The sequence below is a fragment of the Hetaerina americana genome, unplaced genomic scaffold (assembly GCF_022747635.1).
Source record: "Hetaerina americana unplaced genomic scaffold, ioHetAmer1.1.p SCAF_4, whole genome shotgun sequence".
NCBI classification, from domain to species: Eukaryota; Metazoa; Arthropoda; class Insecta; order Odonata; family Calopterygidae; genus Hetaerina; species Hetaerina americana.
The window spans coordinates 51,139,905-51,153,260 of NW_027286985.1; the positions used below are offsets into that span (position 1 = coordinate 51,139,905).

Consider the following 13,356-nt stretch of genomic DNA (forward strand, 5'->3'; position numbering starts at 1 on the left):
ATGGATACCACCTCTGAGAATGCAGAACTAAAGTGGATTTTCTGTGGCCGTGTCTGCCCTCATTATGGGACAATAAACTGCTTAACATTTGATCCAAACCCTGAGGAAAGAAATAGGCTCCTGTCAGTTGGGAATGATTACTGTTTGGTAGAATATTCATTAGAGTTAAGGTAAGTGTTCAGAAATGGTGTTATGGAGTTAATAAAATACTTTTTCTGTTGGTTTTATATCAAGCATTGTTTTCTTTTCATCTTGGCTACTACACCTTTTTTTATACTGAGTGGCACAGGCAGGTGGATACCTAATACATTCAAATCATGTGGTAAATTTATTTAACTAGGGTTCAATTTTAGGCCAGCTATTAAATAAAATAAGCTTTAATAGTTAAGTAGGATGAAATTAAATTCAGCCAGGTGAATTTTAAAAAAAATTGGTGAAATCCATTTGTTATTCACCACATAATATAAATAGGCACACCTAGATCCAAAAGAGAACAAGGTTCTCTACAGCTTATTGAATACGATATTGTGTGAAAAGGGTTGTGAAAACTTTATTAAATCCAGTGATGAGTGGTAACAATTTTGAAATGCACAATTTATCTGAAAGTATTATATATTAGAAGTCATAGAGTCGCTACCATGATACAAATGTGTCTCAAATAGAAAAAAGGAAGGTCTTGGACTACTCACAAGAGATCGCATTGAACAGAGTGCATATCCTCTGCACATAAACTGGACAGTTAATTCTTTTGGCAAGAGGTGCTTAGTCATAACAAACTCAGAGGTATGAAAATGAGATAGCTGCCATTTCTTAATTAATTCAATATGAAATTAATTTCTTGATATTTTACATCAATTAAACTTTACTTTTCAGTTCAAATTTAAGCTATACACTCTGGAAACCAAAGAGTATTGTCGAATGTTTAGGGGTATTGCCTATGACAGCCCCATATCATTCTATCATGTAAGTACCCATGTAGGTCTTTGGTCATATGGTTGAGCAGTATAAAGAGCTTTACTGATTAAAAATAACGAAAGATTGGTCATCCTTAATACAGCTCTAGAGCATGTGAATGTGGGAATACTAGGGTCAAATAAATTGCATTATGCATTATTAATATCACGTGAAATAATAAATATACAGTTCAATTTTTCACTTCATAAAAGGAATTGGATTGTTCAAAGTTTCACATAAAATCATCCTCTTCAGCATATCCTATTTACTTTCTCACATCAGAAATTCTTATTAATGATTTCATAGCCACTGCAGCAACCAAGCGGAGAAGAAGTAATGTTCTTTGCAACAGCCACTCTGATTGGATTGCAGAAGATTCCCTTAGATGGGAACCCTTACAAAGCTATCGGGGTCATGGCTCACCCTGTAAAATTGGCTGCAGTTGTTGTTTCTAATGATCAAAAAACAGTATTTTCCCTGGGAAAAAATGAAACTTGTGTGATAAAATGGCTCACAAATATAAGGTAGGTATTCATTAACTCATTTCAATAATCTAATAAGGTGCTGTAACTCAGAGTGAAGCTCATTTTTTTATTACTTTCAGTTAAATTTTGGAGTAAAAATGTTTAATTTAGCTTCGATGGCAACTGTTAGCACCTTAGGTAAAAACATTGTAATAATTTGTACTCATCCATACCATCAGGATGGCATCAGAGGAGTACAATAATGTCATTAATTACGTAATAGGATGAGCATGTGAGCAAATGGCTAGAGTACATTTAAATTACAAGAGTCCCAATGTCTCGCTCAAAATATTTATTAATAGAATACAAAGGATTAGTGCCCAGCCTATTCTCACTTGCATCTTTAAATATGAAGTTTGTTACTTAGCATTCACTGCTTAGGGGATTATTGTTAGACTGATAGTAGGTCTTACAACCTTTTTCTGCAGTGTGAGTAATCAGACAGCTTCAAGAGCATAACCCTTAATTCTATTATCTGAAGTTAGAATGCTTTGAAGAAATGCTAAGGAGGCTACTCTCATGTAATCATCACTCACACTTGTTATAAGTTTCCTAAAGTGCATGAAAAATTCTTCCAGGAAAGTTTTATGCTAACATGGAATACATGCGAATACTATGTTAATTTCCCATTAACATTAAAATCTAATAGATGTACAAGGCTATTATTGTCATCAACGTGTTTAATAGGATATGGAAATACAACAGTAGCTCTATTATTAAGTATTGCTATTTCAAGTTCAAAAGTATAATTGCATTACATTAAATCAGGTTGAAAAGCAATGAATTATAGTTAATTATTGATGCATAAATTTTTGGAAGATATTTTCAAAGTTACTTTTTGGCGATTATTTTCTAGCTTATAGTAGGAAATAAAAGTTTTAATACAATTAATAGAAAAGGCTATTTACTTAATTTAATACTTATCTGCTCCAAGTATCATTAACTATAAAAATTCACCATAAAACATTTATGGGCATGTGAAATGGAGATTTCATGAAGGAGAATTGAATTCCAGTACACTTAATGGGGTTTCTAGTTCTTCATCAGCTAAGCCCAATCCCTAGTCAGAAGACTACCTATGGTATAGATGATATAATGTTAAGCATCCTCAATCATCTACTCCAGCAAAGGGCCTTCTTATGGTTGAATAACGATGACTTTGTAAACCTCATAGCAAGATGGAATGAATATTTATCAATAAAGTTGCCATGCTACTTAATTAATGGCAAATGCAGAAACTTCATACAAGTATTTAGTCTTTACTGATGAATTTAAATATTCTGTACCATTGTAATTGTTTTCAATTCTGAAAAATAAGTAAAACATATGCAACCATTTCAAATTAATTTTTTTTTGTTTCTTACATTCATCTTTTGGCATTGTCATTGGTAAAAGCGCACTGGAGACACTCTATAATGAAGGTGGATATGACTTGGACCCTTACTACTGTATGTTGGAAGGAGGGAGGAATGGTTGGCTCTTCCAGGAAGCTGTACAATATTTTTACCTGGCTCAATTACTCCACGAAGGCCAACTCTGTAGGAATGAACGTGTCATCACAGGTGTTATCAAAATATGTGAACTTCCTCACCTCATGCGAAGCCTAGGATATTTTGCAACAAATCATGAGGTCTGTCATCTTCCTTCTTTCATCAATTTAGCTAAAATATCCAAGGCCAATAATGACAGGGTGACCAGTAATCAAGATGCTTCTTGATTTTAGGTTTGCCAGGGAAAAATATTTTCATAGCATAGAACAGCATCCCTTCACTACTGTTATATTTGCAAATGTAATCCAGATCAAAAGCTACAATTTATAAAATATCTTGCATTATGTAATGTTGTTTTTCTGAATACAAATATTCAAGCTTCTTCAGGCATATGTTGAGGGTCTCAACCTGGTATCACTACTGCTCCTTATTTTCACTCATAATGTACTTTAAAAATGTAAATTTTTATTTTTTTGCAAAAGGCGTACAAATTCACTAGATTAGTTATAATCATAGTGACAGAGAATTCCTTCAGTCAATTGTTGACGACTTGTGCACATATTTATTTTCAAATGGCCTCCTTGTAACCATTAAGAATTATGCCTCTATTGCCTAATTCTAATTTTAGCAAGTTGCCTTTTGCTGCAACAAGCACAATTGACAGTGAAGTAGTGCCAATGACAAAAACTGCCCAAACTTTAGGTTCTGTTCACTGGTGGGGACTCATTTGGATTTTCCTTCAGTTATTTGCTCCCCTATCTAAAACACTCGTATATTGAAACCTATTTAGTCAGCAAAGCTTTGTGAAAATTTCAGCTCATAAATTAAATACCATTCCATGAAAATAGTTGTTTCAATACCCTTAATTTTTTGGGCATAACATCATTAGAACTACATTGTGATTATAATGAATTATTGTCCCCAAACAATTTTTTAAAATTACAGTATGTTTAAAATTCACTAAGCACATTTGATTTCTAACTTTCTCCATGACAAACAATTTATTATTTGTTAATCATTGCAAGAATAATTACTGATTCTACCTACCTTGGAATAGGTTAAAGAAATGTTATTGTTTGCAATATATCTAAGATAAAGCTGATGATTGCCAGCATCATCGCCTGAATTCTATACTTTTTTGACAAATACTTTATTTTCAAGAATTGTAGGCTTTTAAGTAAGGAATATATTAATTATTAATTTATCAATTAAAATTATACCATATTTTTTTCTAAATTGGATGTTTAACTACACATGCTGATTAGAAAAAATAAATTAGCCATTCTAATCTACAGTATTTTACTTATTACGTAGGTAATTAGTTTTAATCAAAAATTTTAATCTCAAGATATTCTTAAATATTTTTCCTTGGACAGTGTTGAATTTCTGAGAGATTTCAGGTTTTCCATATTCAAGTCCTGTAAATATAATCAAATTAGTGTTCATACTGATTACAGAAAAAACTGAAATGGTACATAAGAAATTCCAATCAATTCCAAAATCTGACACTATACCTATTCTTTGTGCAAATTTAGATCCAGTTAATGTTGGACGAAGTATTTCATGAAGTTTCTGTCTCATCAAAACGGGAAATGGATGAAATTGGATTTGAAGAGTTTATCCACTTATTTGTAAATCATAGACCAGCAAAGAGAATAACCTCTGAGGATTTTGCAACTCATTTTAGAGTTCTGAGTGAAAGAAAAAGCTCTATTCATAAAGAAAAACTGCTTTATGCACTCACGCATAATGGTGAGTAATCAATTAATTTGCTCAATTATAACTGCATTTACTGTATGATGTTAATGGAGGAGATAAGTGAGTAAATGTAATATTTGCCAATCAAAATCTTCATCGACCTGCACTACCTTATCATTGCCCAGAAATATTAAGAGCCATATCAATGTGCACATGCAGTATTATGGACATGCTACAAATAGGGGTTTAATTCAGTCTGGGTAACTTAAAACATTTCTTTCAAAATTTGCATAGGTCATATGCCAAGGAGCTACAGACTAGTAGTGATTAGTGGTCCTTATTGCAACATCAATATCCTTCTTTTTCATTCTCAGGAAATGTAATCACAACACCACATTAGTGCTTCTTTTAGTGTATATTAAAAATACAAAACAATTCAAAGGAAAGGCAAGGAGAGAGAAAAAAGGGAGATGAAATGCTATTTTGATGACAATGCCATCTTTCTATCTTTTGACTTAGCTGGAGGTTCTTTTAACTCAATATTTGCTTAGAAAGATGATTCTTCGGTAAGCATAACACACTACTATGAAACTACTCTTGCTGGTGATGGGGGGAAAATAAAGGTAACTGTAAACCTTCAACCATTAAAATTCTTTTAAGATTCAAGCTTCATTTTGGCTGAAGCTGCACTCAGAAACCTACATGCACACTTCAATCTCCTGCAATAATTAGTGGGATACATACTCGAAGATGTATACTATGAATTATTGCAGGAGATGGAAGTGAGCAGGTAATTTATGGGGTACACACTGGAAGACCCTCCCATGGACAATAAGCTTGATGTGGTGGAAGGGCTTGCGGTGATGGTGATGAGGTGGGGGACTACGGTTTAGGTACAAGGAATGACAGCAGGGAGAAAGCAATTGGGTTCTGTAGAAGACAGGGGTTAGTCATCACCAACACTTGGTTTAGACACCACACAAGGTGCAGGTATACATGGAAGACGCCAGGTGACTCAGAAAGGTATCAGTTAGATTATATTCTGGTTGGACACAAGTTTAGGAACAGTGTGATCAATGCACACAGCTTTCCGGGAATAGATGCAGACTCTAATCACAATTTAGTTCTTATGAACGGTAGTGTCCGTTTCAAAAAGATAAGGCAATGGCAGTGGGTTAGGAAATGGAATGTAGAAGCATTAAATGGATTCACAAGAAAGGAGTATCAGCAGGCTGTAGAGAAAATCATGGATGATGGTAAAGAGCAGAGTACTATCATTACATGAGGAACACAATGTATTTTTCCACTGTTCTTTATTTTCAAACTACCAGCTTCAATGCTAAGGCGTCATCATCAGGTACCTGATGATGACATCTAAGCATTGAAACTAGTAGTATGAAAATAAAGAATAATGGAAAAATACATTGTGTTCTTCATTTAATCAACATGAACTTTCACAAAGTTGAGCTTGAAACAATTGAAAGCTGAGTACCATCAAAGAAAAATAGGAATGTATCCAGAAAGGGTTATCGAAAGCCGCAAAAGAAACTATAGGAACTGTTGATAGGAAAAGGGCAAGGAAACCATGGATCATGGATGAGATTATTACAAAGATGGATGAGAGACGAAAATGGAAGAATGTAAACACAGAGTTAGGCAAAATAAAGTACAAAGAGTTAAATAATAAATTGAGAAGGGCAACAAATAAAGCAAAAGAAGCATTGTGGAAAATGCAGTGCGAGGATATGGAAAGTTTCAAGAGGAAGGGTGTAATTGGTGAGCAATGCAAGAAGGTTAAGACATTATCAGGAAGTAAAAAGGGTGGATCTGTGTTAACAGTAGGAGATAAGTCGGGTAAGATAATAGCTGACACAGAAAAGATCCAAGAGAGATGGAAGGAATATATAGTAGAACTGTATGGTAAAGAACTTTGGCGAACAAGGTTAGTCATAGAAAGAGAACATGACGCATAGGAAGATAGTTTAGGTCCAGGTATACTCAATGATGAGGTAGAGAGGGCATTAAGGGAGATGAAATCACATAATACCCTTGGGGTAGACAACATTCCTGAGAAACTACCAAAAGGTTGCGGAAAATGTGGGAATAAGAGTCTAAATGGACTGATTTGTAGTATCTATGAGGGCAAAATCTGGCCGGAAGACTTTGTGAGATCAGTGTTAATTCCTATTCCGAAAAAGGTAAATGCTACATCATGTGAGGACTACAGAACAATAAGTATGATTTCCCATGTAGCTGAAGTTCTCAGAATAATCAACAAAAGGATAGAGCAGGGCAAATGACTACTTAGGTGATGATCAGTTTGGGTTTAGGAAGGGGAGAGGCACGTGTAATGCCATTGCAGTAATGACATAACTAATCGAGAGGAATATAGGATACAATCAGGATGTATTTTCCTGTTTCCTATATTTTGAAAAGGCATTTGATAGAATGTATTGGGAGAAACAAATGAGTATATTGCCGAAAATAGGAATAGATTGGAGGGAAAGGAGGCCAATCCGCAACCTTTACATGTCTCAGACTGCTCAGGTGCGAGTAGGGAACAGAGTCCTGATTAGCAGTGTTCAGAAGAGGTGTAAGGCAGGGTTGTCCATTAACACCGGTGTTATTCAATGTATATGTGGAGGAAATGATCAAAGAGGCATGGGAAGAACTGGAGGTAGGAATGAAAGTGGGCGGGAATTCATAAAATCAGTTAGGTTTGCTGATGACCAAACATTAGTTTGTCAGTCAGCCAAGGCCTTGCAAGCATTGCTGAGTGAATGGAAATTCAATGCGATAGATATGGGATGAGAATCAATATTAATAAAATAAAGGTCATGCGCTTTTCCAGAAAGAAAACGGCTAAGCAAAGCATTAAAATAGGAGGGCAAAAACCAGAGCAGGTAGAACAGTTTACGTATCTCAGAAGTGTTTTGGACCAGCACGGTCAAAGTAGTAGGGGCATAAGGAGAAGAATTGCACTAGGCAAAGAGGCTTTTACAAGGAGAATGGAGTTGATGACAGGGACATTTAATTAAGGATGTTAAGAAAAGACTCATTAAAGCTTTGATATGGAGCGTAGTTATGTACGATGCTGGCCACTGGAGCAGGATGATAGAAGTAGATTGGAGGCTTTTGAAATGCGGGTGTGGACTAGAATGGAGAAGGTGAAATGGACCAAAAGGGACACAAATGAGGAAGTACTAGGTAGGTGGGCAAGGAGAGGTGTTTGTTGGGAGAAATCCTAAGGAGGCAGGAAAAATGGATGAAGGTCGTATTGATCGGCAGTGGGATGTTGAAGACTGTAATAGAAGAGAGAATGTTAAGTAAATGAGGCAAGGGTAGGAATGGGATAGGGATGTTGGACCAGATGAAGGAAGTATGCAGAGATGAAGAGGGACTTGATGTAGGGTAGGTTGCTGATTTGTTTTGTTAGGAGTTACCAAATATTTATTTGGTAGTTGTGTCCATCCAAAACCTACCTTAACCGGTAGATTACTTAACAATAATGATAAATAATACAGGCAGAATGATGCACTTGTGACGGCTACGTGAAATTCAGTTGGATGGGTAGCCAACATTTCCCCTCACTTTAATGCATAGTGACCTTCTCAACTTCTGTGCTGACAATGCAGTACTACGAGGGTCATCCGGAAAGTAGTACCCGTTCGTGAAATAAAGACACAAAAGTAAATATTAACAAACATAAAAAATTTTATTTGAAAGAGGATACTTTAAACTACTTCTCAACATAATCTCCAAGCAAATTAAGGCATTTGTCATAACGTGTGACAAGTTTCTGTATTCCTGCTGCATAGTCCTTCGCCGCCAGCTCATTGAGATACGCGAGGGACCCATCTTGCACACATTTTTGCATAATGCAGATGGTGTTTAACAATTTCATGAACAATTGTTCGAGAAACATTGGGAAAATGCTCACAGATGTCATCAATTGTGACGCGCCGATCGTTCCTCACGAATTCGTCAACTGAGCTCACCAGTTGGTCTGTAATGACAGACGGTCTCTCCGAACGCTCATTGTCGTGTGTGTTCCCCCTCCCCATGTTGAAGTTGCGACACCACCGCCGAACAGACGACTCGTCCATTACATTGTCTCCATACACCTCCTTTAATTGGCGATGAATATCACATGGGCGAACGTTTCTTGCATTGAGGAATTTAATCACTGCCCTCACTTCACAACTGGCGGCGTTCTCAATTTTTTTAAACATTGTAAACAATCACAGAAACAACACAGGCAATGCTAGCGTCACGCAACTTGGCTCAGAGAAGGCAGACAAGCCACTGAAGCTATCTGACCTCGTCCAGCGGCTACTCGCGTCGTCAGCACTTCATGCGGCACGAACGGGTACTACTTTCCGGATGACCCTCGTATATTTTTCCAATGCTACCAAACTATTACCTCGGCCATTATTATATTCTGTCAAAATTCAAGAATAGATTTCAAACATTTATGTATGCCAAATGACATAGGCTAGGATAGACATTTTGGATGGAATGAAGGGAGTAAGGAAGCAGGCAGAATTGAAGAGGGGCTTATTGCAGTTTTGGATGTTGGTTGTTTTGCTAGGAGGCAAGGAAATCATTGCTATACGATTTAGTAGGTTATGTCCATCCAAAACCTAATTTAACTGGTACATTACCATTAATAATAATTTGGAAAAAATATCAAGGCTCATGAAAATTTTAAGGCAATATATCAAAAGTCAAGATGCAGGATTGTCAGAATTGTGAGTTTTCCAGGTTTAATTGAAGAGCTGACTTCGTTTCTTCAAGGTCAGCAAAGCAACACACTTTTACAATATGGTGCCTGCTGTGTGATTCCCACTCAAAAGTGAAATAGAAAGGAAAATTGTCAAATGAAAAAATGACATATAGGATGGGAAATGTAGAAAACAAAATATAATTATGGATTCTCTATCTTCTCGATAAAAGCATTCGACTGAAATTATAATATCATGGTTCAGGTTTAATATCTGAGAGATGTGACACAATTGATTCTCCCTTCACTTACACGAAAATAAAAATTCAGTCTTTGATGAAAAGTATGCCAACTCCAAAGACCAGAGCAAATATTTCATAGTAAATGTAAACAATTGTTAGGGCTATACTAAATATTTCCCTTGAGACAGAATGTCACAGTTGCAAAGATTATCATCAAAGAAACAACTATAATAATACAGCTGGTACTTTTCAGATATGTTCATTAACCACCTGCTGAGCAGTTAACATTAAGGCTTGACCAAGGTTTACAAGAAGCTTCCACCTTCATTTCCCATATCCCAGAGCAAAAACTGGTTCACTCTAAGTAAATACACATGTCTGCATTAAAAATATTTTTCCCTGAGGTATCCTCTGTACCTGTACATGAAAGAAGAGCTCATGTGATTAAGGCAACATGATGTTTCAAACAATATATCATTGGGAACCTGCAATGCTTAAAGAAGATAACATTACTAACAAGGATGTAGAGCATGAAAATATTCTGTTCAACTAGGCAGTCAAACAGTAGGACACAAGATAAGTAAACAACACCTTTGAAGAATTTTTCTGGAGGCTTACGAAAAAAATTGACAGATAGTGCAAACTATAGAGCATACAAAAGAATAAAATATGGAAGACATTATGCAGAAACAAACAAATTGGATTAGGCAATCCCATATTTAAGTATACTGGATAAGTGAGGAACATAATAAAAAGAAAAGCAGAGTGAATGTTTCAATGAGCAAAAATATGTAGTCCATGGGAAAAGGAATGTGGAAAATAAATGTTATTAGCCCTTTTAAGTAAATGGCGTTGCCTGTGAATATGACCACAGGTGTACTGCCAAAGGTAATAAGATTAACAGCATGCCAGCAATGGTGAAACAGGGATAAGAGGAATGATACGAGGAAAAAAGTTGAGTTTCAAAAGGAATGGTAACTCATTGGGCATATCTGCTCATCTAGGAATCCATTGGGAATTAAAGAACTTCATTACTTAAAAAACATAACCTTTTCCCTAGATTACATGGATTCATTGAGTGGTAAACATTTAACTAATTGATTCCATTACCACCTGAGCGTGTCTAATACTTGTCAAAAAATTCCCTTAAATTTCCAGTATTTTCAGTTTTCCTAGACACTCTATATGCCAAACTAGAGTAATTTGTGAAAAATATTGGCCAATTGGTGGTGATAATTGACTGGAGATGTCAGTAATGACTGGGAGCTGTGGTTTCACCGTGATAAAGGGTATGTAACGCAACATCTTTCTGTGCATAGGAATTACGAGGGTCATCCGGAAAGTAGTACCCGTTCGTGCCGCATGAAGTGCTGACGACGCGAGTAGCCGCTGGACGAGGTCAGATAGCTTCAGTGGCTTGTCTGCCTTCTCTGAGCCAAGTTGCGTGACGCTAGCATTGCCTGTGTTGTTTCTGTGATTGTTTACAATGTTTAAAAAAATTGAGAACGCCGCCAGTTGTGAAGTGAGGGCAGTGATTAAATTCCTCAATGCAAGAAACGTTCGCCCATGTGATATTCATCGCCAATTAAAGGAGGTGTATGGAGACAATGTAATGGACGAGTCGTCTGTTCGGCGGTGGTGTCGCAACTTCAACATGGGGAGGGGGAACACACACGACGATGAGCGTTCGGGGAGACCGTCTGTCATTACAGACCAACTGGTGAGCTCAGTTGACGAATTCGTGAGGAACGATCGGCGCGTCACAATTGATGACATCTGTGAGCATTTTCCCAATGTTTCTCGAACAATTGTTCATGAAATTGTTAAACACCATCTGCATTATGCAAAAATGTGTGCAAGATGGGTCCCTCGCGTATCTCAATGAGCTGGCGGCGAAGGACTATGCAGCAGGAATACAGAAACTTGTCACACGTTATGACAAATGCCTTAATTTGCTTGGAGATTATGTTGAGAAGTAGTTTAAAGTATCCTCTTTCAAATAAAATTTTTTATGTTTGTTAATATTTACTTTTGTGTCTTTATTTCACGAACGGGTACTACTTTCCGGATGACCCTCGTACATACGCGTAAATCAATGAAACATATTGAGTAGGTATTGGCGTAGTTTGGAAAATCTGTGCTAAGTCATAGTGCTTGTACTAGTGGTGCCTATCAAAGCCATCTTCAACTAGTAGCATATCCTACAGGTACACCCAAGTTTTAGCCAGATTGGCTACTCTGTGCATTCATTTGATGATAGTGGAGTGATAACAAAAAAATGAATAAAAGAGACTTTTGTGTTCAAACATAATTTTATGAAAGGTGAATTGCCGCACGAGAAACTTGATAAAAATCATGGTGAAACTGCACCTTTCATCAGAATGGCTTATAAGTGATATAAAAATGTTGTGTGGCCACATGTACAAAAGTGACATTGCACATTCTGGATGTCATCTTGGGGTCACTACTTCAGAAATCACTGAAAAAAGTCTATGATAAAGTGATGGATGATAGAAGAGTGAATGTTCATGAGATTCCTGATGCTTTAGTCTCAAGTGAGTAGGTACATAATATTTGGCATCAACATTCGGACATGAGAAAGCTATCCACAAACTGAATCCATGATCGCTCACAGTTGACCAAAATCAAAATCATGTGGCATGATTCAAAGCCAGTTTGTAGCTGTTTCAGCAAAACTGCAAAACTTGCGCTATTTTTTCACTGTAGCTGAAACACAATTTCAGGACTAACTCCTGAAAAGTAGGAGCAGTCCAAGAAATAGGTTGCTGATGGGAACCCATTGCTTCTGCACCAAAGAAGACCTTAGACCTGAAGACTCCAGCTGAAATGATGGCAAAACTGCTGTCTTTCAAGCAATGAACATAGTGGAAACCCAAGAAAATGCAGAACTTATTAATATACACTTTCTAATCAAACATAGGTTCAGTAAAATATATAACTTGAAACTTCACAAATTAATAAGTTTTTAGATACAGAGCTACATTTACAAGAAAATACAATATACAAATAAAAAGGTTGCATTAAACAAAATCACGTCCATTTTTTACAGCAATGTTTTAAGGAATATTAAGGAAAATGTAGTGACAAACTCAAGGTGCACAACGATGACAGAGAATTGAAATTAAATCTTGATATACTCAGCTGTCCAAAAATTGCACCTCTCAAGTTTTTGCAGTTTGACATGGATATATCTTAGCAATTAACCCATCAAACCTTTCCTTCACCAAAGACCAGGGAAAAAATAGTGGGCACATCTTTCTGTTCCCTTTCTGCATTGTTCCATCTTCCCTTTAATTCCTGAAAACTACATCAGCACAATAAGCATGATTGTATTCATCTTTGCTCTGGAATAACTTACACAACTCTTTCACCACTGATAAATACTATATCACAGAGAAACTGGTTGATTGGATCATATAGTAGCCCTGAGCAGATGGATACATCCCTGGTAACTAGCCACCCTTAAGATTGAATTACTTAACTTCTGAGAAATCATTTCTATATTTGCAAAATCCCATAAGAGTTCGTTCATGGAGGGAGAAAAATGATAATTGATTATCCCACAGTATATTTTTTCCCTACCAAATAATCACCCAGCTCATAGTCTGAGCTTTTGAAATTTTGCATCATTTATGCAAATAATTTGTTTATTGGTCAATGAAATTCCACATCACAATTTGAAACCTTACATATACTATAGAGGG

At 36.3% G+C, this 13,356-nt stretch overlaps 1 protein-coding gene across 1 annotated transcript in view; it reads left to right on the forward strand.

Moving 5' to 3' along the window:
- Window positions 1-13,356, forward strand: part of LOC139692200 (cilia- and flagella-associated protein 251-like) — a 16,021-nt gene continuing 2,665 nt past the window's right edge. The window contains exons 1-7 of the mRNA XM_071590262.1: window positions 1-170; window positions 663-783; window positions 874-963; window positions 1,261-1,478; window positions 3,597-3,738; window positions 4,504-4,720; window positions 12,061-12,186. Coding sequence (XP_071446363.1) covers window positions 1-170; window positions 663-783; window positions 874-963; window positions 1,261-1,478; window positions 3,597-3,738; window positions 4,504-4,720; window positions 12,061-12,186 — 1,084 coding nt within the window. The remainder of the gene's footprint in view (window positions 171-662; window positions 784-873; window positions 964-1,260; window positions 1,479-3,596; window positions 3,739-4,503; window positions 4,721-12,060; window positions 12,187-13,356) is intronic.